General features: G+C 42.6%; 1 protein-coding gene and 1 non-coding gene across 7 annotated transcripts in view; both read left to right on the top strand.

Annotated features, from left to right (window-relative positions):
- The window catches only part of AAK1 (AP2 associated kinase 1), a 181693-nt gene that overhangs the window by 117300 nt on the left and 40996 nt on the right, over window positions 1-23397 (top strand). For 5 of the 6 annotated variants that reach the window (XM_023223914.3, XM_023223913.3, XM_023223912.3 and 2 more), the window contains exons 9-16: window positions 656-759; window positions 2843-2922; window positions 6958-7112; window positions 8673-8962; window positions 13105-13377; window positions 17987-18219; window positions 19922-20079; window positions 21804-21908. In XM_023223914.3, coding sequence (XP_023079682.1) covers window positions 656-759; window positions 2843-2922; window positions 6958-7112; window positions 8673-8962; window positions 13105-13377; window positions 17987-18219; window positions 19922-20079; window positions 21804-21908 — 1398 coding nt within the window. The remainder of the gene's footprint in view (window positions 1-655; window positions 760-2842; window positions 2923-6957; window positions 7113-8672; window positions 8963-13104; window positions 13378-17986; window positions 18220-19921; window positions 20080-21803; window positions 21909-23397) is intronic. The other variant, XM_023223910.3, reaches the window with a different exon arrangement.
- On the top strand, window positions 7767-7898 carry LOC111550629. The gene has a single exon (XR_002734126.1). It is a non-coding gene; the product is annotated as a small nucleolar RNA SNORA36 family (small nucleolar RNA).

Genomic DNA, 23397 nt, shown 5'->3' with positions numbered 1-23397 from the left:
TTTTCCTCCTAAGGATTTTTCCAGCCTCAGGGAGGCAGAAGCTTAAAGGACCTGGAAATAGACAATTGATCTATAGGTCACAGGAAAAGTAAATATGCATATGTTACTTTGTAATTTTTTTAAATCTGGAAACCAGCTAATATTTCCAACAAAAGAATAATAAGTAAATTCATGAAGTTTGGGTTTGGTTATAATTATTAAGAATAATCATTCATTTAGTAAGATAAGATGAACCAAGGAAGCCCGTGGTAAGACCATGTAACCTCCTAGGTATTGGAGTATGCAGGTGGTAACTTTCCTACTGAGAGCTTGAGTGGTAAGATGGTGTAACCTCCTAGGTATCAAAGTATGAAGGTGGTAACTTTCATACTGAGATCTTGAGTCCCTCTGGTGCAAAGCATAGAATATGAACTTTAAGTATCTTTGCTACAATCCACATATTTTATTTTTATTTTCTTATAGATATTAAATATTTCAGGAACATTAGAGCTTCTCTTTCTAAGGGGGAGAAAAGGGGCTAATTATACTGTCTGAGTTCTATGAAAAATAAAAGTTTAAAAACAAAACATTGGGAATAGAGAGAGGAATGATGCTTCCTAACTAGTGTAATAACTGTTGGAATATTATTAAATAAATTCACATATGTTTGCCTTAGGGTATATGTTGGAACCAGACCCTGACAAAAGGCCGGATATTTACCAGGTGTCCTACTTCTCATTTAAGCTACTCAAGAAAGAGTGCCCAATTCCAAATGTACAGGTACGTGAATGGTGCTACTTAAAGGGAGTAAACATTATCAAATTGCCATTTTGAGTTCCTGGGGTGTTAATCAGCTGTTTAAATGAATATAGATGTCCCTTGCTTTATCTACTAGGGGGCGTTCAAGCAAAGCTAACTGTGAAGCAATTGCCATAAAGGGAATCCAATTTTCCCATGGAATTTAATTATAAAACTGAAGCAATTGTACTGAACAAAAAAAATGCCCTAGGGATTGAGTTGGAATGAAGATTGACCAACTTCATGTCTGTCAACTCTTCTAGTTCTCTAAGAGCCACATGCCTGTTGTAGTCACTTGGAGGTGATTAGGCAGGCTGCTTTCCCAAGGCAAGGCCTTGGACATGCCCCCATGCCTGTTAGAACCTACGCCCCCTGTCCCTGTTCTCCTTCCTTGCAGCAGAGCTTTCTTGATTTTGCTTCTGCTGTTGGCCATTTATAACTCACACTCCTCTTTCTCTGTCCTTCCAGCACATCAAGCCATAAGAATGTTTTCTACATTTAGTAATCCTAAACTCTGCACTCACAGTTTTCAGAGTAAAATGCTTGCATATGTCCTTTTTACAGACTTTAAATGTTGATAATACGGCTGGGCGTGGTGGCTCATGTCTGTAATCCCAACACTTTGGGAGGGTGAGGAGGGTGGATCACCTGAGGTCAGGAGTTCAAGACCAGCCTGGCCAACATGGCAAAACCCCATCTCTACTAAAAATCCTTGCATATTTTTCATGTCATATTGTGATCTATTTTTCTTCAATATTTTGTGAATGGATGCTATAATAAATAGATTCTAACCTGCAATTTTCTTGCTAGTTCCTCCAATAATGAACTTTTGATTTCACTGCTGGGGCTTAAGGGTGCTGCTCCTCTTTCACTCTCACATTTGAAATCAGATGTGGGGTTCATCCAGGTGGAGCTCAGAATATTGGCTTTATTACTAATAAGCTTGAGTCAGAAGATGCAGCTTGACCAGTCAGGCTCCCTAGCATTAGACCCACGTGACTGAGATGTAAACACCTGATTCCTGGGGGACCGGCTCTGCTCTAAAGGAAGGAGGGCAACAGCAAACGGGACCAGCTCAGTTTTTCCACAGTCTTATCAGTCACAGAAGTCAACTCTTCTCCTTTTGGAGAGGAATGCTTGAAGAAGAGAAAGTGCTAGAAGTTTTCCAGCAGAAAAATCTCCCCCCACCTGGAAACGTGAAGGAAGTGAGAGGACCCTCCTAAAAGGCCAGTTTTATAACTAGTATTGTGTGTTGGGTTTCCCAGATTAAAACGAGGGATACTGTGCGGTAGCCAAACATGACTGTCTTCTTTTGTAGTCCCACTTTCCCATTCGTAAAGTTAAATAATGTGAGATCTAAGTGGAAGCATTCAGATTGGTAGCTAGTTTTTTAAAAGTACACCTCACAAGTCTCATATCATTTGGTACTCAGTAGTGGTAAGCACCTGTTTTAGGGTTAGGGACAGCTAGCTGGTGCTCCCTCATGAGGCATTATTAGATGGATAGTGTAGATTTCAAGCCAGAGGAACTCTCCTTGGCTTGTGGACTGAGTAGTGCCTCACATGTTGGAAAGCGTACTGGCTCAGCAGCCATACACAGGGGTGGCTGTGGTTTTCTCTGAGCATTCTGACTAGCAGACGCAGTGCACCCTGGTTTGACACATTGATAAGCTCAAACGAAGATCTTTCTGGGATCCAGAATAATACCAGCTACAGACTTTTCCTTCTCATTTCTTTCATAGCATCACTTCTAAGCTGTGGCATAGGAGAAGGGTACTGAGATCAAGCCCCAGTGACTCAGCGTGGTACAGAAGGTAGAGAATAATCAGGGAATGTGTGCTGCACACAAGCTACTCTCTCCTCTTCTTCCCTGACTATGGCTGAGTCTGACATGCATTTGGTTAACTTTCCTTCTCTCTACCAGACAGACCGCAGGGCCTGGAAGCTGCTCCAGAAGATCCCAAAATATGTTTCCATCAGCTCTCAGTCCCAATCAGGCTGCTTATTCTTTAACAAAGAAATCTACGATGTCCTTGTTTTGTTTTGTTTTGTTTGCAATTCTGTAGAACTCTCCCATTCCTGCAAAGCTTCCTGAACCAGTGAAAGCCAGTGAGGCAGCTGCAAAAAAGACCCAACCAAAGGCCAGGTAAGAAATGCCTTCATGAGCACATGTCCTCCTTGGATTGCCACAGCATCAGGGAAGGATGCCTGTGTTTCTTGATTCTTACACATGCTATTGTGACCAGGGGCTGCACGGATCAGGAAAGCAAGCTCTGTCTTGCCTAGGCAGAAACTGTTTTTAGGGAATGCAAAAAGGAATATCATAAAACATTGTGATCTACATTTGAAAGAGAATCAAGAACTCTAAAGCTATTTTCTTTGCATGGGAATAGGCTCAGGGGCATTCAGAGATGAGGCAACAGCAGACTTTAAATGTTGCTAGTATGGCCAGGCGTGGTGGCTCACATCTGTAATCCCAGCACTTTGGGAGGCCAAGGAAGGTGAATCACCTGAGGTCAGGAGTTCAAGACCAGCCTGGCCAACATGACAAAACCCCGTCTCTACTGAAAATACAAAAATTAGCCGGGTATGGTGGCACACACCTGTAGTCCCAGCTACTTGGGAGGCTGAGGCTGGAGAATCACTTGAACCCGGGAGGTGGAGATTGCGGTGAGCTGAGATCATGCCACTGCACTCCAGCCTGGGTGACAGAGCAAGACTCCATCTCAAAAAAAAAAAAAAAATTGTTGCTAGTACAAGAGTATCCTAAACATTAGCCAGGCATGGTAGCACATGCCTATGGTCCCAACTACCCTGGAGGCTGAGGCAGGAGAATTACTTGAGGTCAGGAGTTTGGGATCAGCCTGGGCAATACAGCGAGACCCTTTTTAAATTTTTAAAATTTAAAATTAAATCTTTTTAAAATTTGTAAAAAGTATACTAAACATGTGTCCTGACTTTTGGTTAGCCACATTCTCCACTCTAATACTCAACCTCCCTTCCTTCTTACTTTCTATGGCTCCAACCACATGAGGAAAGTGCAGGTCAAAGCACCAGGTCCATGAACAGCAGAAGACTCTCCGGGTCTTGGCTAATCACAGTCTGTTGAACCTAGGTTCTTCCGAAAAGCAGATGCCAAAAGAGGATTAAACAAAGATGTTATTTGGGGAAATGCCCATGTGAGAGAAAACAGGGAGGGAGTCAGGAAAGCCTGGGAGCGCCATCAGAAGGCAGTGCAAGTCTGACCCAGAGAGTGGGAGGAGAAGCATGGGTGAAGTGACCTAGACTGTGACACAGCTTATGTAAGACTCACCAAAGGTGTTGGGGTCCTTGTGCCAGTGAGCCAGCAGATAGTCCCTCATCTCCTAGGAATTCCTTTGGGTTGGAGGTTAGGGCTGGCAGCAACCTATGGGAAGCATGGTGCCAGGGCAAACACCACAGCAATAGTGGATTTAGTGCTGCATTTTAGGAATGCAGCATCTGGGCATCGGGGTTTTATGCTCCCTGTAGATGAAGGTCTACAAGGCACATTGGCATGGCTGCCACACCTTCCAAATGGCAGATTCTAGAGGTAGCACTGGAGTTATTTATACTCCTCTTTTTTATACCACCATGGCGAGGAAGTGCTAGCAGCAAACTGCATCAACAAAGTATCCGGGATGGGAATATGTGAATTTTAATAGAACAGTAAAATAACATCTGTATCCTAAAAAGTTTTTTAATATTTATTAAATGCCTGCTGTGTACATGAAGTTATTTTAGATGTGCCTCTAAAATAGTGAGACTTTGATTTTTAATAAACGTAGCAAACTTGCTTAACAAACAAAACTTGTTACTTTGTAGTCCATTTGTTTCACTAATTCGGCCATGCTCACCTCTTTGGGAGTTGTTTTTGGGCTGATTTAAGTAGCTTATAGTCTTTTGTGCTCATGGCTGTCTCAAACATGATATGTGCAGAGGCTAAGCAATGATCCCTTTCCCCACTCCACTCCACAAAACAGACGCATTGAAGTCCATACAAACTAATATTTTGGACATTCTACAATTAATAAAACAGATTCATAGTTACTGATACATTTGATGTTCACATCTGTCTTATGATGTAGGCATATGTGTTTTTCCCTTTTACATATAAAGGACCTAAAGCTGAAAGAGGGAAAGTGACATGCCCATTATCACACAGTTACTTAGTGAGGAGCTAGAACTCAAATATAGTTTTCTTCGGCTCCAGATCCCATTGCTCTAAGATGTTCCCCTCAAGAGATGATCAACATGGAGGTTCTGCTGTTTGGGTTTCTACAGAAGCCTGTTCACCTCCCTCACCCTTGGCTTTTTCTTTTTTCCCCTTTTTCTTTTTGAGATGGAGTCTCACTCTGTCACCCAGACTGGAGTGCAGTGGCGTGATCTTGGCTCACTGCAACCTCCGCTTCCCAGGTTCAAGCAATTCTTCAGCCTCAGCCTCCCGAGTAGCTGGGACTACAGGCACGTGCCACCACACCTGGCTAATTTTTGTATTTTTAGTAGAGATGGCGTTTCGCCATGTTGGCCAGGCTGTTCTCAAACTCCTGACCTCAAGTGATCCACCCGCCTTGGCCTCCCAGAGTTCTGGGATTACAGGCGTGAGCCACCATGCCCGGACAGCTTTTTCTCTCTTACACCTTTCTTCTTTTCTCCAGCATATGTCCCATTTTTCTTCCCACCTCCCTTGCCCAAGTTATAGCCCCTCAGACGTGATAGCCTTTATGTCACCACTTCCCCAGCCAGCACAAGAGCATCCCTCTAACAGGTTGCCAGTGCAAAGTTTCTGGGCCCAGGATGGACCTTGGAGGTATGTCATGGGAAGGACATGAGGCCAGCTGCTTTGCTTCCTGTTTTACATTCATGGAGGCTGTTTTGGAAATATTTTGACAAAACATGCTTTGGAAATATTCTTGAAACTTGTTAATTTTGGCCTAACCTCAGTTATACTCTCTAAAGTGGAGTTTCAAAGGATGGCCAACTCTGATGTCAGTTAGATAGTAGCTAGCTGCCTGGACTACTGTAAATTTCGTGAAACTTAGCATCTGGGCTTCTGCACCCTCACAAGGGGCAAGCAGTCTTCCCTATATTAGTTTGAAAGTGTCAGTCTGGCTATGAGTTACAGAAAGTCCAAAATGACAGTTGTGTATAAAAGATAGATGTTTATTTTTTTCTCTCAAGTAAACAAAATCTGGAGGTAAGTAGTCCAAGGCCAGCATGGCAGTTCTGCTCCATGAAGCCCTCAGGATCTAGACTTCTTCAAGCTAACCACATCACCATTCCTACAGTGTAGCCCTGACTGCATGGATCAATATGGCAACATCCCTGCTCTTAGCAGCAGGACCAAGGAATAGTCAAAGAAGAAGACAGAAGGCTTGAACCAGTTATTTCTTATGGTTTATGAAAACTGCCACATGATAATCTTCTTACATCTCATGTAATGCCAGGACTTAGAAACGGGTTCACACCTATTTGCAAAAGAGACTGGGCATGTGATTTTTACTCTGGGTGACCCTGTGCCCAGCTAAAACTTTTGCTACTGTGGAAAAAAGATAGTATGTATATTGGAAGAAATGGAGTTTCTGTCATACTTCCCAATTTTAAATCCTTTGACTTGAATTATTTACTTTTTCCTTCCAGTTCCCATGTTGGATTCACTCATCTGCATGCTTTTCATTGTAGAAAGACCACTTTGACAGCTAGTTGCAGCCAAGTTTGAATTCTCTTTGCATCTGAAAACCACGTGCCTCGAACCCCTCTTTACATTATCACCCAAAGGGTATTTTGGGAAATCCTAGGAGGTACTAGGTAACAGGGCCACAAGATGAAATAAACTTGAGAATGCTTAGAGAATGCAAAGAGAATGCATTCTACATAGCCTTCTTTTTGAGATTCTTCTTGCATATTCACACATGAAAAGTTCTGCTAGAAGGAGAGCCACTCAGTATATTTTGATCAGTGTGTTAAAAATTTATTTGCCCACCAAGCCTGTTTTCAGAAGGTCTAGTAACAGTGGCATCCTGTGGGAGATCCTTTGGGAAGCATCGATTAAGCAGACCTGGAAGGTTTAGGTCGATGTGGAAGCGGAAGCATTGTGTCCTCTGCCCACCCGCTTCCATTTTTTGCATACTTTAATATGAACCTTTCTCTTTTCCCTTTCCAGACTGACAGATCCCATTCCCACCACAGAGACTTCAATTGCACCCCGCCAGAGGCCTAAAGCTGGGCAGACTCAGCCGAACCCAGGAATCCTTCCCATCCAGCCAGCCCTGACACCCCGGAAGAGGGCCACTGTTCAGCCCCCACCTCAGGCTGCAGGTTTGTATCTAGATTGGTTTGAAACTCAGTACACCTCTTTGTTATTCTGGACAACAGGAAAGTCTTGGAAAGCCTGGTTTGCTTTAGGATTGGAATCCAGAGGCACATAGCGATAACAGTGTTCCTTAAGGAACAGGTGGCAGCTGCCGTTGAAATTGTATGGCAATGGCCAGGTGTGGTGGCTCACGCCTGTAATCCCAACACTTTGGGAGGCCAGAGCAGGTGAATCATCTGAGGTCAGGAATTAAATTTCGAGACTAGCCTGGCCAACATGATGAAACCCCGTTTTGCCAAAAAAAAAAAAAAAAAAAAAAGCCAGGCATTGTGGTATGTGCCTGTAATCCCAGCTGCTGGGGAGACTGAGGCAGGAGAATCACTTGAACCTGGGAGGCAAAGGTTGCAGTGAGCCGAGACCGCACCATTGCACCCCAGCCTGGGTGACAAGAGTGAAACTCCATTTCAAAAAAAAAAAAAAAAATTGTGTGGCAAATGGCTGGCAAAAGGGGAGGCCTCCTTGAATTCTGAGATACATCTCTAAGACCGCTAAAGCCCGTTGTCTCTTTTTCTAGACTTGCCCCTGATTTTTGCAGTTTGGAACCTTATCCTGCCTCTTTATTTCATATATTTCCCTTTGCTTTTAAAGAAATAAGACTCTTCCAAAGTGTTGAGTTCAGTCCAGGGCAGCTTCCCTGTTCTGTTAATTAAACTTTGGGACATTGAAATGGGCTAGGGGAGATGATTGGGTAGAAAGCATTATTTTATTCATTTGCCTCCCAGCCTACAAAAATGCCTGGTTGAGTCTAATACATCAACAGTTAAAGATGCCTGGAAGAGACAGGACTGAAGAGGCTGAAGAGCTTGGACTAGCAGACAAGTTACTTTCAATTTTAGGAAGTTTGGGGTCTGATGGGCTGAGATACAAAGAAACTGAATTATTTTCATACATGCCTGAAAAAAAAAATATAAAAACGAGACTCCTCTCTTAATGCTTTGTCTCTTGAAGTATCTACCACCCTTCATGTTTTGGCATGCTGTTTCTAATGAGAGGAGGGAGCTTTGTTTCATAAAAAGGATGGATCCAAAATATCGAATAACTGAACCCCACCAGGAAGCTGCTTTTGGGGAATTTGGTGGCCATCTACTTATAGCCAGGCCTCCAGACTGGGATAAGCTACATGTAAAACACCAGGGAATGATTTTGTCATGCTGCATGCCAAGAGGGGCAAAGCTTGTGTGTATGTACCAAAGGCCAGCTGAATATGTAGACATTTGGGGTGCCAACTAAATTTGTAACTGACTAAATGAGATGATTAATAACGGAAGACTTTCTTAAGGAGGCAATATTGAACCTTGGTTTGAAAAATTTGTAACACATAATTTAGCAAGAAGATAGAAAGACGTTCCAGGTGGGACAGAGCATGTGGAAAGACAGTGAGGAGCACGTGAATCTGGGGATACTCTGCCCACTTGTCACCCCCTATTAATTGTTTTGGCAAGACAGAAAGCCATTTTTGTGTGGAAGAGTTTGGAACCCTTACATGGACTTTATTCTTATTGCAGGATCCAGCAATCAGCCTGGCCTTTTAGCCAGTGTTCCCCAACCAAAACCCCAAGCGCCACCCAGCCAGCCTCTGCCACAAACTCAGGCCAAGCAGCCTCAGGCTCCTCCCACTCCACAGCAGACGCCTTCCACTCAGGCCCAGGGTCTGCCCACTCAGGCCCAGGCCACACCCCAGCACCAGCAGCAACTCTTCCTCAAGCAGCAACAGCAGCAGCAACAGCCACCACCACAGCAGCAGCAACCGGCAGGCACGTTTTACCAGCAGCAGCAGCAGGCCCAGACTCAGCAGGTAAGGTGGTCAGAGTGTGGCCCTTGCTTGCATATCTGAGTCATGACTGTGAAAAAGCCCACTAGGTAAAGGTGTCTTCCCAGAGAGCCATTACATCACCGTTTCTCATAGATGTAGATACTAAAGCATTGAGAAGCGGATCTATCACTCACACCCCTTTCACCCTGTTTCTCAGGCCATGAGGAATCCGTCACCTGATTGAGGGACACCAGTACAAGAGCTATTTTTTGGCCGGGCGCGGTGGCTCACGCCTGTAATCCCAGCACTTTGGGAGGCCAAGGTGGGCGGATCACGAGGTTAAGAGATCGAGACCATCCTGGCCAACATGGTGAAACCCCGTCTCTACTAAAAATACAAAAATTAGCTGAGGGTGGTGGTGCAAGCATGTAGTCCCAGCTATTTGGGAGGCTGAGGCAGAAGAATCGCTTGAACCCAGGAGGTGGAGGTTGTGGTGAGCCGAGATCGCGCCATTGCACTCCAGCCTGGGCAACAAGAGCAAGACTCTATCTCAAAAAAAAAAAAAAGCTCTTTTTTTAAGGACTGCTTTTTTTTCTTCTTTTTTCTAATATAACTGTAACACCATTATCATAAGAGAGGAAAAAATAACAATAGTTTTTTATTATCCAATATCCATTAGTGTTTAACTGTTTCTGATGTCTCATAATTCAGTTGGCTTGCTTGAATCTGTATCCAATACTAACAGAATGTATTTAGTTGGTCTATATTGTTTTCCATTATCTTTTCATATATTTTTTTCACATTTTTTACTATGAATGTATTCATTTTATAATGGTGAGTATATCTTTTTTTATTTTTTTGGAGGTAGGGGTCTGCTCTGTTTCCCAGGCTGGAGGGAAGTGGTGCAGTTATAGCTCACTGCAGCCTCCAGTTCCTGGGCTCAAGTGATCATCCCAGCTGGATCTCTCAAGTAGCTAGGACTATAAGCATGTGCCACCATGCCTGGCTAATTTTTACTGATAGAGATGGGGGTCTCATTATTTTGCCCAGGCTGGTCTCAAACTCTTGGCCTCAAGCCATCCTCCCACCTCAGCCTCCCAAAGCATTGGAATTACATGCATTAGCCTATGCGGCTGGCTGATATATCTTTTAAGTCCCCTTTTATCCATAGGTTCCTCTTTTTTTTTTTTTTGCTTTTTGTCATTTAATTTTTCAGAGAAACTGGATTATTTGTCACGTGGAATTTTTGGCATTCTGGGTTTAGCTGATTGCATACTGTGGTGTCATTTGATATGTTTGATCATCTTCCATGTACACTGGTAATTTCTCAAGGCTTACTCAGTATTTGAGTCAGTTTGACAGTTCTTTGTTCTTCCTGTTGTGTCATGTCAGGAGGTCTGTAATGTCTCACTGGCCTCTGTTTCACTGATATTAAGATCAGGGAGCGTTTACTTTCAGATTTCCCTGAAGACTGTGTTTCCCAAAAAAAAAGGAAAAAAAAAAAAAGATCAATCAGTGTATTGAGGTGTTGTCTGTCTGATCCATTTGTTTAATGCTCCCCATTAGCTTAGCAGCCTTCACTGATCATTTGCCAAGTTCCTCAATTCATCAGGGATGGCACAGTGATAGTCTAACATTCCTTCTTCATTTGAGGGCTGGACGTTTTCCATGAAGAAATTTTTTCATCAACTCTTTAGTTACCCTGAGGTACTGTTTGTACAGAAAAGGCAGGAAAAACACTTGATTCTTTCCTTCGTTTACTAGTTTTTCAGAGTAATAAATTTGTTCTCTCTTATCATCCAAAGGTGAACAGTGAGGTTTTTGTTTAGTTTAGTTTAGTATCATTAGGAATTCTTAGATTTTAACTTATTTGATACCTTTGAATACATTGGTTTTTTTGTTGTTTTTACTAGAGATGGGGCCTTGCTGTGTTGCCCAGGCTGGAGTGCAGTGACTGTTCACGGGCAGGATCCCACTACTAATCAGCCCTGGAGTTTTGACCTGCTCCGTTTCCAATCTGGGCTGGTTCAACCCTCCTTAGACAACCCGGTGGTCCCCTACTCCCAGGAGGTCCCCATACTGATTCTGACCTTAGTGCAGACACCCAAGTAGCATAGCACACTACAACCCAGAACTCCTGGGCTCAAGCGATCCTCCCGCCTCAGCCTTCCGAGTAGCTGGGACTACAGGTGCATACCACCATGCCTGGCATATTAAGGTTTTAAAAAATGTATTTATTTTAAAGCTCAGATTGCCCCAACTTTGGCCAGTGGAAGTCTGGTAACTCCAGTGGTCTTTAATGATTTCCTTGCTATCTAGGATCATGCTGGCCTCTAGGATCATGCTGCCCTCGACTTGAAATCATCTATTTTTTTTTAGGAGCTCTGTTTCTTTTAGTGGAAATAATGTTTAGAAACCACAGTTTTGATGCTAGAGATACCATTTGCCTAATGGATTGGTTGTTGTTTCTAGGCCTTCTCAGTGGACAATTAGAAAATATGTTTTGTTTTGTTTTGTTTTGTTAGAGAATAGGCATTATGAATTGAGATTTATATTCCTAATCTGGATATTGAATTACTGGATTTCTGTTTAATTTCTTGGATTTTGTTGTGTTTTCATCTGGAAATCTTGATTCTTAACAGCATTAACATAGTTAATTAATTGTTCTATCGTTTTAAAATAGCAATAACCATATGATTACTGAAAACGGTTTAAGATGTCCTTGCCCATTTTACCCTTAGAATGTTTAGCACATTATTTTCTGGAGCGTTCAGCTACCAATTTGATACACCGGCTTATTTGCATTGTTTTGCTTTTGATTTTTAGTTATTGCTTTTTAAATTTTAGTTTAATTCTGTTTTGTAGATGTGTAAAACATTTACATAGTTTCAGAGTTAAATCTGCAAAAGTTCATCCCCGCCAACTCATGTATAGTGGTATTGCTCATTCTTGTTTACAACTTGAGAGTATTCTATTAGATATTTCCTTCAGGATATATCTATCATAGTTTATTTAATCAGCCAGTCTCCTCTTGATAGACATTTGGGTTGTTTCCAGTATTTTGCTGTTATAAGTAGGCAGCTATTTTTTTTTGACATCTTCTAATTTGTTAACCCTTTAACCTTGCCCCAGTAGACAAACAGTATCCTCCCAATTGACTCTAGTAACTACATAAAGTATACAGGATGTTCACAGATATAGTCTTGACCTTAGTTCATTGGCAGGCCCTTATTTTGAGCGCTGTTTGTGTATGTAGCACATAGCCCCTAACAGTGGGGATTAGAGAGACATATAAGAAGTGTGGGCCAGGCACAGCAGCTCATGCTTGTAATCTCAGCACTTTGGGAGGCCGAAGCGGGAGGATTACTTGAGCGCAGGAGGTCAAAACAGCCTGGGCAACGTCGTGAGACTGTGTCTCTATGAAAAATAAGAAAAAAAAATTAACCAGGCATGGTGGTGTGCACCTGTGATATCAGCTACTTAGGAGGATGAGGTGGGATGATCACTTGAGCCCAGGAGGTCAAGGGTGCAGTGAGTCGAGATTGCTTGCACCACTACATTCCAGCCTGGCAAACAGAGCGAGACACTATCTCAAACAAACAACAAAAAAAGAAGCATCATAGAGTATACGGGCTATTTTGAATGTTTAAGGAAGTTTAATAAAAATAGAGCTCTTGGGAAATAATTTTTAGTAAGACTTGAGATGAGTCTTAATAGTTGAGTTAACATTTAGGTTATTCTTTTCTGTGTCATCATTTGCTTCAACCTGTTCAGGTAGGGAAGCATTTTAATCTTGGCTGCTTTAAATCCCTGTATAAGAAGGATTACCTCTATGATTAGGAGATCGTTTATTAGCTCCTGCTATACTCTAACTTATGAAGTCACATGATGTTTAGTCAGATAGCTTCTCTTAGGCAAGGCCCGGAAACCCACTTGGAAGGCCAGTCTGTAGTGCAAGAGGCAGCCTGGTGCAATGGATGGAGCCTAGCAGTGTAAGGGACTGCTGCTGTGTTGTATTTAATGCCCTGAGGTCTCCATCATGAGATTTTAGGCCTAGCCTCAAGACTTTTCTACTTGCCCTTGCCTTTGGCTTTAGCACTGGTCTTCATTGTTATTGAGACATTTGTCTTTTGTGACTCTTATTCTGGGACAAGCCCTTATTCATCTTCTCATTTCTTGCTCAGTTTCAGGCAGTACATCCAGCAACCCAGCAACCAGCAATTGCTCAGTTCCCTGTGGTGTCCCAAGGAGGCTCTCAACAGCAGCTAATGCAGAATTTCTACCAGCAGCAGCAGCAGCAACAACAGCAACAGCAACAGTTGGCCACAGCCCTGCATCAACAACAGCTGATGACTCAGCAGGCTGCCTTGCAGCAAAAGCCCACTGTGGCAGCAGGACAGCAGCCCCAGCCACCGCCAGCTGCAGCCCCACAGCCAGCCCCTGCCCAGGAGCCAGCGGTAAGAATCAACCAGAGCTCAGAGCACAAAAGCAGTGGAGTGTGCAGTGAGAGTTAGGGAAAGGGTGGGAAAGATGGCAGCAGCGGATGACGGGTCAGGATGCTTTCCCACCTGGGTGGTTCAAATATTTGATCTGTCCTTGATATATCCAAGAATAGTATGAGATGTTCTGTAGAAGATAGAGGTTTTTAAAAAGATCATTCTAGGCTACTGATGAAGAACCTTCGTAATTCTTATCTCTCTGAAACTAGGCTAGCAGGAAGATCTGTTCGTCATCTCTCTCACTGTCACTTTGAACAGTCAAGGACCTAGGCAGGATTAAAGCTAATCCCTTTCTCTTCTTCAAGGGGCAGTTTGATCCTTTGTGCCCTTTCCAGGCCCTGAGTCCTCCATGTTGTGTTTATTCTTTGTCTTGGATGACATTACTAATCACATTATTTAAGTTTACCTTGCAGCTCCCGTCAAGGGCCTGCTTACCTGGGACCATTCACCCTGGTGTAATCACCCTGGGTACCAGAGCATCTGAGTATCCAGTCATTTGAGCCATCCTGTCAATTTAGAAATTGGGCATGTCCACTTTTAGATATTGGCTGAGTATGGCATCAGAACCCCTCGTCTAATTGTCCTCTACAGTTTCAACACACACAGGCACATCATGCTTTGGCCTTTAATAAGTGGATTTTTTTTTCTGTAGTCATATTTTTCTGAGTGATAGTGATAGAAAAATTTATGGTGTTAGAAAAAGACATTTTGCATACGCAGCTGATAGAGTGTCACAGCTACCCTGTTACTCCCAGGGAAGTCCAACCACTAGACAAAGGAAAAGTAAGAAACCATCTTTCTGAGGATTGATCTGTAATAGAGTTTTGTCTTCCATCTTAAACCAGAAAACCTGCATCCCTTCGAAAGGAAGCAGTGCCGTAGATTGTCTTCTTTAAGTCTCAGCTAAGTGTGTGTTTAGTGTCTTTACACCTTTGTTTCTAAAACAACTCAGACTTCCTGCAGGCGTGGAATAGACAGTGAGTCTCTGTATTTTCAACAAGAGGTAAAGTTCCTCTTGTTCATGGAAAAAGAGTTTTTAAAAAAATTAGTGCATGATGTAGCTAGAAGGGACCTTAATTTCCAGTTCAGTCTCCTCATTTTATGGAATTGGAAACTGAGGCACAGACTAGAAAGTGATTGCCCAAGACATACAGACTGATGGTTGTGGGGCTGGGGCAGTAATCAAAGAATCCTGATCTGTGTTTAAGTTTAATTATAACAGATGCTCATCCAGGGTGATAAAATGATCAACTGCTACTGACTACACTTCTTATGAGGTTCCCCTGTGCTTTTTCTAGACAAAAGTGTCCACTTTCTTGGGAACGAATTATGAACCTTCTCCATGTTCTCTGGATGAACAAATACTTTGAACACTTTGCTCTGGGATAGTTGGTTTTAGGGACAGAGCGGAAACATGCTTTGGCCAGGAGCCGTAGAGCTTCTCAGCTTTGACCCATCCCTGTCTCCGCTGAGTCTTGGCAGGGCTACTCTAGAGAAGCAAGTGAGTGAAGGTAAAGGTAATAATAGCCCAAAGAATGGAAGCAGCTTAAATTGCTGAGGAACCCAACTGTGCAGCCATTAAAAAACATGGTTATAAAGTCTGTACAACAGTATGAAAAGAAATGCTCATGAGGTAATGTTAAAGGAATTGTGAAATTATGGAGAAACCATATACTTGAAAAGAGACTTAAAGTATAAGGTACCAAAAAGATAAGAATTGTATCTAGTTGTATTAGAGTGATGGAATAGAAGTCTCTTTTCTGTATTCTTACATTTCTTGATGTGATTATACTCCTTTTATAATTACATATTTTATTTTTTTAAAAATCTTCAGCAAGATAAACATCTGAGTCTTTGTATTCCGTCTCCTATGGTCTCTCTCTCCCTCCTCCCACTTTCCGATCCTGTCTGGATGGGATGGCATCATAGTGCAGAAAAGAGTCCTGAGCCATCGTCAGGAGACATGGGTTCTGCTTCCAGTTAACACTGTGACCTTGAATGAGCTCTTGTCCTCAGTACAGGAGTTGAAGTCAGCGTTTTCTAAGGTCCCATTAAACTCTCACATTCTTTAATTCTAAGTGGAAGTAAAACTGTCTGCCCGGGTTGCTGAGAGGTATAGCTGAACAGGTACAAACCACTTAGTGTCTGTAGATTGCTGTTATAGGGCAAGATGTCCTGAAGGAGGCATCTGATCTTCAGTGTGCTGCATTTGGAGAACAGAAGAGAAAAATGTTCTCCAAGTGTAAGAAAACCACCCAACCCCTTTCCTTTATGCCATCAACCTAGAGACAAAACAACTTCGGATGTAAAATGCCCTGGGGATTTCACCATCGCTTCCCTCCAGTCCTTCATCTCGGAATAGAGTTGTCACTGGACTCTTCAAAATAAAAGGACCCAACAGTTTAGTATTCTTTTCAGATTAATGAATGTCTCATGAAATAAGCCAATTCAGTATGTCCTCAAAGCCCTCTGACACCTATGTGTGGTAGTATTCAGCCAACTGTTACAGGCACAACTCACTCTGGACCCCCAGAGGAAGCTGTGGAGCTGGAGCTGTGGTTGTCTTCACAGAGCACTTGGCCTCTCCTGCAGCAGGGCAGCTTTGTTACCCTTCTAACCTCTGATTGATATTAGAACCTTATATTGTAACATTCAGCCTGTTGGTAAAGTGGATGGAATACTGACACGTGTACATAGTCTGCCTTAAATAAATTTTCCAAGTCCTGAGTACAAGATGAGGGCAGTCAATATCCCAAGCTAGAAGCATCCTGACCCGGGTATCTAGATAGTCTAGTTTCCTTAAACTCTCTCAGGGCCTGCCTTTATAGACACTGATACTGCAGGTGAACTGAGTTGCAGCTTGGAGCAGCAACTCTAATCTGAGAGGAGGGACTGGAGGGTAGGGATGGTGAAATCCCTGGGGCATTTTATATCCGAAGTTATTTTATCTCTAGGTTGTTAGAGTAAAAGAAAGGGGTTGGGTGGCTTTCTTAACATTTTTTGTTCATTTTCCTTAATATAGGTGACTAATGCTTAAGGACCATTCATGTGGTCACAAGGATGTCTCACCTGTATGTTGTTCTGTGGTGGCAGTTTGGCCTGTTTTGAAAATGGCCCATATCACAAGAGTCCTTGTATTATTAGCTCAGTCATCATCAGCACCTTTTTTTTTTCTTTCTTCTTATTATATTCTCTGCCAGTTCTTCAATATTATGTCCAAACTGAAGATTGAAACAAGTTAATCCCACTAAACTAATGCTATGTATTTTCTTAGGAGTTGTCACAGAAATAGGGTCTTATATACCCATCCCATCAATGAAATAAAGAGCCTTAACAACAAAACAAAAAGGGGAATGCTTATACATTCTTGATGGGAGTATAAGTTAGTTCACCCATTGTGGAAAGCAGTGTGGCGATTCTTCACAGAGCTAAAAACAGAACTACTGTTCAACCCAGCAATCCCATTACTGGGTGTATACTCAAAGGAATATAAATTGTTCTGCCCTAAAGACACATGCATGTGTATGTTCATTGCAGCACTGTTCATGATAGCAAAGACATGGGATCAACCTAAATGCCCATCAGTGGGAGATTGGATAAAAAAAAAATGTGGTACCTATACGCCATGGAATACTACGCAGCCATAAAAAGAAGGAGGATGGAGGCTTTGCAAGAACATGGTTGGAGCTGGAGGCCATTATCCTTAGCAAACTATTGGAGGAATAGAAAACCAAATAGCACATGTTCTCACTTACAAATGGGAGCTATATAATGAGAACTCATGGATGCAAAGCGGGAAACAACAGACGCTGGGGCCTCCTTGAAGGTGAAGGGTGGGAGGAGGGAGAGGATCCAAAAAAATGACTCTTGTGTACTAGGGCTTAGTACCTTGGTGACAAAATAATCTGTACAACAAACCCCCGTGACACGAGTTTACCTGTTTACCTGTATAACAAACCTGCGCGTGTACCCCGAACCTAAAATAAAAGTTTAAAACAAACAAGCAGTAACATTTATGAATCACGGTAGAATTCTCTCTGATTCACTCCCAACCTGTGGTCTCGTTATGGCAGAGAGCGAGGATTCTCTTAGCAGAAATCATTCAGCTTAAATGTGTTTTGCTGGAGATATGTCTTCATTGGCCTCTACCTGTAGTGATAGATCTGTTGCCTGCCCTTTGGAAGCATTCTGAATGAGTTTGTATGTGACTCCAGAAATAGAACGTGGTCCTTTATGGTAAATTCGAGATGTTTACACCTGAATTAGCTTTTGCATTCTTATACTTTGGTCTGAATATGGTTAACTTATGGTTACCCTGTATGTTATTGCTGATGAAGATTGAAATTTATGTGTATCAGACAAATACCATGTTGTTATCAGTCTCAAAGTTGCAGCACAGATTGTCAAAGCCTGGGTTTTTCTTTCTGGGCGTTATTGATAAAATTAGCCATTTGAGTCTCATGTTAGCACTTATGTGGCATTTTTTGTTGTTATGCTTATCTGTTTGTTTTTCCTTTAATTTTTTTTTTTTTGAATTTAATGAAACATTTTCCATCTCTCTTCCTGGCAGATTCAAGCTCCAGTAAGACAACAGCCAAAGGTTCAGACAACCCCACCTCCTGCCGTCCAGGGGCAGAAAGTTGGATCTCTCACTCCACCCTCATCCCCCAAAACCCAACGTGCTGGGCACAGGCGTATTCTCAGTGATGTAACCCACAGTGCCGTCTTTGGGGTCCCTGCCAGCAAATCAACCCAGCTGCTCCAGGCAGCTGCAGCTGAGGCCAGTCTCAATAAGTCCAAGTATGTGGTGCTTCCTCTTTGTTGTTCTTACCTCTGTGAGCGAGGTCTGTCTGCAGCTGCTAGTGTGTGATTCTTTGCGTAGGTGTGTAGATGTGTGTAATGCAAATACAGTGGTGCGTACTTGTGTGTGATTGTTTAATTATTTTTCTGGTTTGTTTATTTTTCTGGCTTCTTGCATGTACATACATACATCTTGCATGTACTTGTGTTTAATGAGCAACTGTGAATTTGTCTTTAGTGCATGGGCCACACTAATCTTAAGAAATCTTTTCCTGCTTGGCCCACTGTTCTCATTCTCTCACCTGTTCCATGTTCTGCAGTGTGTTTTCTGAACTCTCGATCTGACCGGGTCTCTCCATGCTGAAAATCTTTCATTGGCTCCTGATTACCTGTCGGATGATAGCTGAGCACCCTGCTTCACACAGAGGGCCTGTTATGTTTCACAGGCAGGCTTGCCACTCTTCACCTTCCCAAGCCCTTTGTTCCTCCTATGCCCTCTCCTGGGACTGCCGCGCTCCTCCTTGCCCCCCTAGGGAATGTTCATTTATTCATCAAGATCCATGTCAGAGGTTGACTTCTCCTTGACCCTTCCTCTGATATGATGTATAATTGCTATCTGAACCTTTTTTTGAATTTGTATGACATTGTATTGTCATTCATTATTTGTATGTCTGATTGAACTGGTTTGTGAGTTCTCCAAGACAACAACCATGTCTTAGTCAACCTTTGGAAACCCAGTGACTGGTTCTGTGCCTGACGAGTAGATTTTGATGAGTGTTGAGTAAATGCAATTTCAGACCCTTAACTGTCTTGGAACCATGCACTCTAAAGTTAACATCTTTCAATGAAGTTGAGAGACTTTATAAGAAAATTATATAATGATACTTAGATGCACAAAGTAGTGTTAACTGTCTTTATTTCTTTTTAATTGTGATGGTGGCCCTTAACTCTATGCATGCTGGATCCTGAGAGATGAGAGGCAGCCTAGCTAGACCTCTTTCCTGCCCATCTAGGGATCAGTTATTATAGATGTTATGCTGGTCACCACAAGGTACACAAGTCTAGGAACAGGTTGCTTTTAGATCCTGAACTGAAACAACTTGCAGATAAGACTAAAAAGCTAAGCAAGAGATTGAGGAAGTAGTGGGAGGTAGTGAGTCATGAAGGAAAGGAGACATTCATTTCATAAAGTGGAATGGGTATCTGTGGAAATTGTTCAGGTGCTGTGGAAAGCCCTTTTAGGAAAACACTGTGAGCCGGGCACAGTGGCTCACGCCTGTAATCCTAGCACTTTGGGAGTCCGAGGCGGGTGGATCACCTGAGATCAGGAGTTCAAGAGCAGCCTGGCCAACATGGTGAAACCTTGTCTCTACTAAAAATACAAAAATTAGCCAGGCATGGTGGCATACACCTGTATCCCGGCTACTCAGGAGGCTGAGGCAGGAGGATCGCTTGAACCAGGGAGATGGAGGTTTCAGTGAGTCGAGATCACACCATTGTATTCCAGCCTGGGTGAAAGAGCAAAACTCTACCTTAAAAAAAAAAAAAAAAAACTGTGGTGGAAAATGAAGGTTTGACCTAGAAAATGAAGGTTTGACCCAGAAAAGAATTTGATCCTGAAACAAAGAGAAAATAAGTTGACCCTTTTTGTTTTGTTCAACTTTTATATCTTTTTGTTTCGTGGGGGTGGGAACCTACCTAGGTCTGCAACCACCACTCCATCAGGCTCTCCTCGGACCTCTCAACAAAACGTTTATAATCCTTCAGAAGGTTCTACGTGGAATCCCTTCGATGACGATAATTTCTCCAAACTCACAGCTGAAGAACTGCTAAACAAGGACTTTGCCAAGCTGGGGGAAGGTGAGTAAGCTGTGTCTTTTTTTGTGCTTCTTGATTGTAAGAAATAACCAGGAATGAGAAAGAATCGTAACTCTAGAAGGGTATGCATGTGAAAACGTAGGCTTGGGCCTTTGGCTTGATTTCAGAGTATGCATACAAATTGGTTTTTATTTTTACCATGGCCCTGAAGTCCTCATCTTCAGGAAATCCTGATCTATTGTGGCTGGCAGCAAGGAGAGTGTGATGCTTAGGGAAGAAACTTGTAGGAAAGGTTTGTGACATAGTCCAGGATAACAGCATCAGGCATGGTCCCTCCTTGGAGGAGTGTGATGGTTCCCTTATCCTAGGTTGGTTTATTGTCCCAGAAAGTTGGCACCGCTTGTCCATGAATGTGCCTTCACATGGACACTGAATCTTTCTTTCACTATGATCAGAGTTCTGTATTACTGTATTACACAGAAAGATGATTAAATAAATAGAAGATATACTTCTGCTGAAGAGCAGTCTACTTTGGAAGGCAGGACACACACACACACACACACAGAGGCACATGCACACACTTTGGAACAAATTCTAATATGCATAATTCTAATAATTCTAATAATGTTAGCAAGTACTCTAATAAAAAGAGTACTCTCAATGTAGATAAGGGCACAGGGTAAAGGAGTGATGAGAACCAATTGAGTGGTATGAGCTATTGGCCAAACATTTTGGCTTTAACTATCATTTAATAGAAATCTTTTAAAACTCCAAGGCCAGTTGTGGTGACTTGCGCCTGTAACCCAGTGCTTTGGGAGGCTGAGGCAAGAGAATCACTTGAGCCCAGGAGTTCAAGGTCAGCCTGGGAAACATGCCAAGATCCCATCTCTACAAAAAATTTAAAAAATTAGCTGGGCATCCTGGCACACATCTGTAGTCCCAGCTGTTTGGAAGGCTGAGGTGAAAGGATCAGTTGAGCCCAAGAGGTCGAGGCTGTAGTGGGCTATGAATTTACCCCTGCACTCTAGCCTGGGTGACGGAGTGAGACCCTGTCTGTTAAAAAAAAAATTCCTATTACTTTCTTGCTTTTTTAAACAGAAGACAGGGCATAGTACTTAACTTTCTTTGGCAACTTTGTTTCATTGTTATGTATACCAGTTGTTATTCTGGACTGTAAATAGAAATACCTCCATAGACTATTGAAAATTGTAGTATTTTTGCACCCAAATAACTAGCCCCTGAGTTTTAATAATTTCCTCTCCCTTTTCTTTACTGTTCAGCTGTCAGCTTTCACATTAAGCTACTGTCGTTATGCTTATCCCTCATAACATCTCATTATTGCCATCTCCACCACTCCCTCTTCTCATTTACTCTCCTAAACTGCTTCCAACGTGGAAAGCAGATCATCAAACTCATTAGAGCTATATAAAGTGAATAGATTACAAGTGAGGGCGGGAGGCATTAAATGTACAGTTCCGTAGTGTTAAGTACATTCACACTGTTGTGCAACCAACCAATCTCCAGAACCCTTTTCATCTTGCAAAACTGATGATATGCTCTCTTTTGATTGTTAACAATCTCCTTTTTTTTCTCAGCTGTTCTCTCAGTTATTGCAATGCCTAGACAAGGACCTTTGAATGTGTCGCCATAATGCAGTAAAAGTAGTCAAGTCCAGAAGTCAGTTCAGAGAATGCCCCTCACCTCTGCGGTGTGTGTGCCTCACAAGATTCTGCTAGAATGAACTGAGTGGTGTTTTGTCTCCCCAGGCAAACATCCCGAGAAGCTTGGAGGCTCAGCTGAGAGTTTGATCCCAGGCTTTCAGTCAACCCAAGGTGATGCTTTTGCTACGACCTCATTTTCTGCTGGAACTGGTTAGTATGGCAAATAGCTGGAACATGAGGTTCACTGTTGTTACCTTCACACTGTTTTTCACTCCACAGATAACTCTAGCATGCCAGTGAAACCCAAATCCTGGCAGTAACATGTATATATATATATATATATATATATATATATATTTTTTTTTTTTTTTCATTGTCTATTTAATTTAAAACTTACTTTTTTTAATTGAAAAGGTTTCGGCCGGGCGCGGTGGCTCAAGCCTGTAATCCCAGCACTTTGGGAGGCCGAGACGGGCAGATCACGAGGTCAGGAGATCGAGACCATCCTGGCGAACACGGTGAAACCCCGTCTCTACTAAAAAATACAAAAGAAAAACTAGCCGGGCGAGGTGGCGGGCGCCTGTAGTCCCAGCTACTCGGGAGGCTGAGGCAGGAGAATGGCGTGAACCTGGGAGGCGGAGCTTGCAGTGAGCTGAGATCCGGCCACTGCACTCCAGCCTGGGCGACAGAGCAAGATTCCGTCTCAAAAAAAAAAAAGAAAGAAAGAAAAGGTTTCTGATCAAAAAGGGATAAAGACCTAGGACCACTTTAAATTAAAGTGGCAGGACAGTCTGGCAGTAATATGCAGGACTTGTTCTCTCTAGTCCACAGGCACGTCTTAAACAAGTATTTCTAGATTTGAGAAATATCCAATGTTCATTGCTTGTAATTTCTTAGGTTTCTGAGATGACTTGAAGAATTTTAAAAATTAAATGTTCTGTTATATCTGACACTCCTCTAAACTGTGTGTGCGCACGCGCGCATGCGTGTCTGTGTGTGGGTGTGTGTGTGGGTGCACGCGTGCGTGCACGTGCTGTTGGGAAGAAGGAGAGAGGTGTTTTTTTAATGAGACTTCTAAAAAAGGAGGGAGGTGTTCTTTTAATGAGACTTTGTTAAAAGTATAGAAGCAATCATAAGAGACAAACTTTTCCCTTCTATTAATAAAAAATTATACATTTTTATTGTATAAAAGTTAGTAATTCATAGGGAAGAAAGTTAAAATTCTCCATGACCTTACCACCAAGAGATAGCCCAGGGATACCATCTTGATGTCTATTAGTGGCATTTGACCTTTTGAGAGTCACAGATATCTTTGTGAAGCTAATGAAAGTTGTAAGTCTCCCTGACCAAAATACACATGACCACAATTTTTTTTTTTTTTTTTCTTTTTGAGAAGAGTCTTGCTCTGTAGCCCAGGCTGGAGTTCAATGGCTCAATCTTGGCTCGCCGCAACCTCCGCCTCCCAGGTTCAAGTGATTCTCCCGCCTCAGCCTCCAGAGTAGCTGCGATTACAGGCACCTGCCATCATACCCAGCTGATTTTTTTGTTTGTAGAGATGGGGTGTCACCATGTTGACCAGGCTGATCTTGAACTCTTGACCTCAGGTGATCTGCCTGTCTCAGCCTCCGAAAGTGTTGGGATTACAGGCGTGAGCCACTGTGCCTGGCCACATGACCACAATTTTGTATGCTCTTTGGCC

Source organism: Piliocolobus tephrosceles, chromosome 15 (genome assembly GCF_002776525.5).
Source record: "Piliocolobus tephrosceles isolate RC106 chromosome 15, ASM277652v3, whole genome shotgun sequence".
Taxonomy (NCBI): domain Eukaryota; kingdom Metazoa; phylum Chordata; class Mammalia; order Primates; family Cercopithecidae; genus Piliocolobus; species Piliocolobus tephrosceles.
Note: the sequence above shows the minus strand (reverse complement) of the source record. Positions and strands in the feature narration are given on the sequence as shown.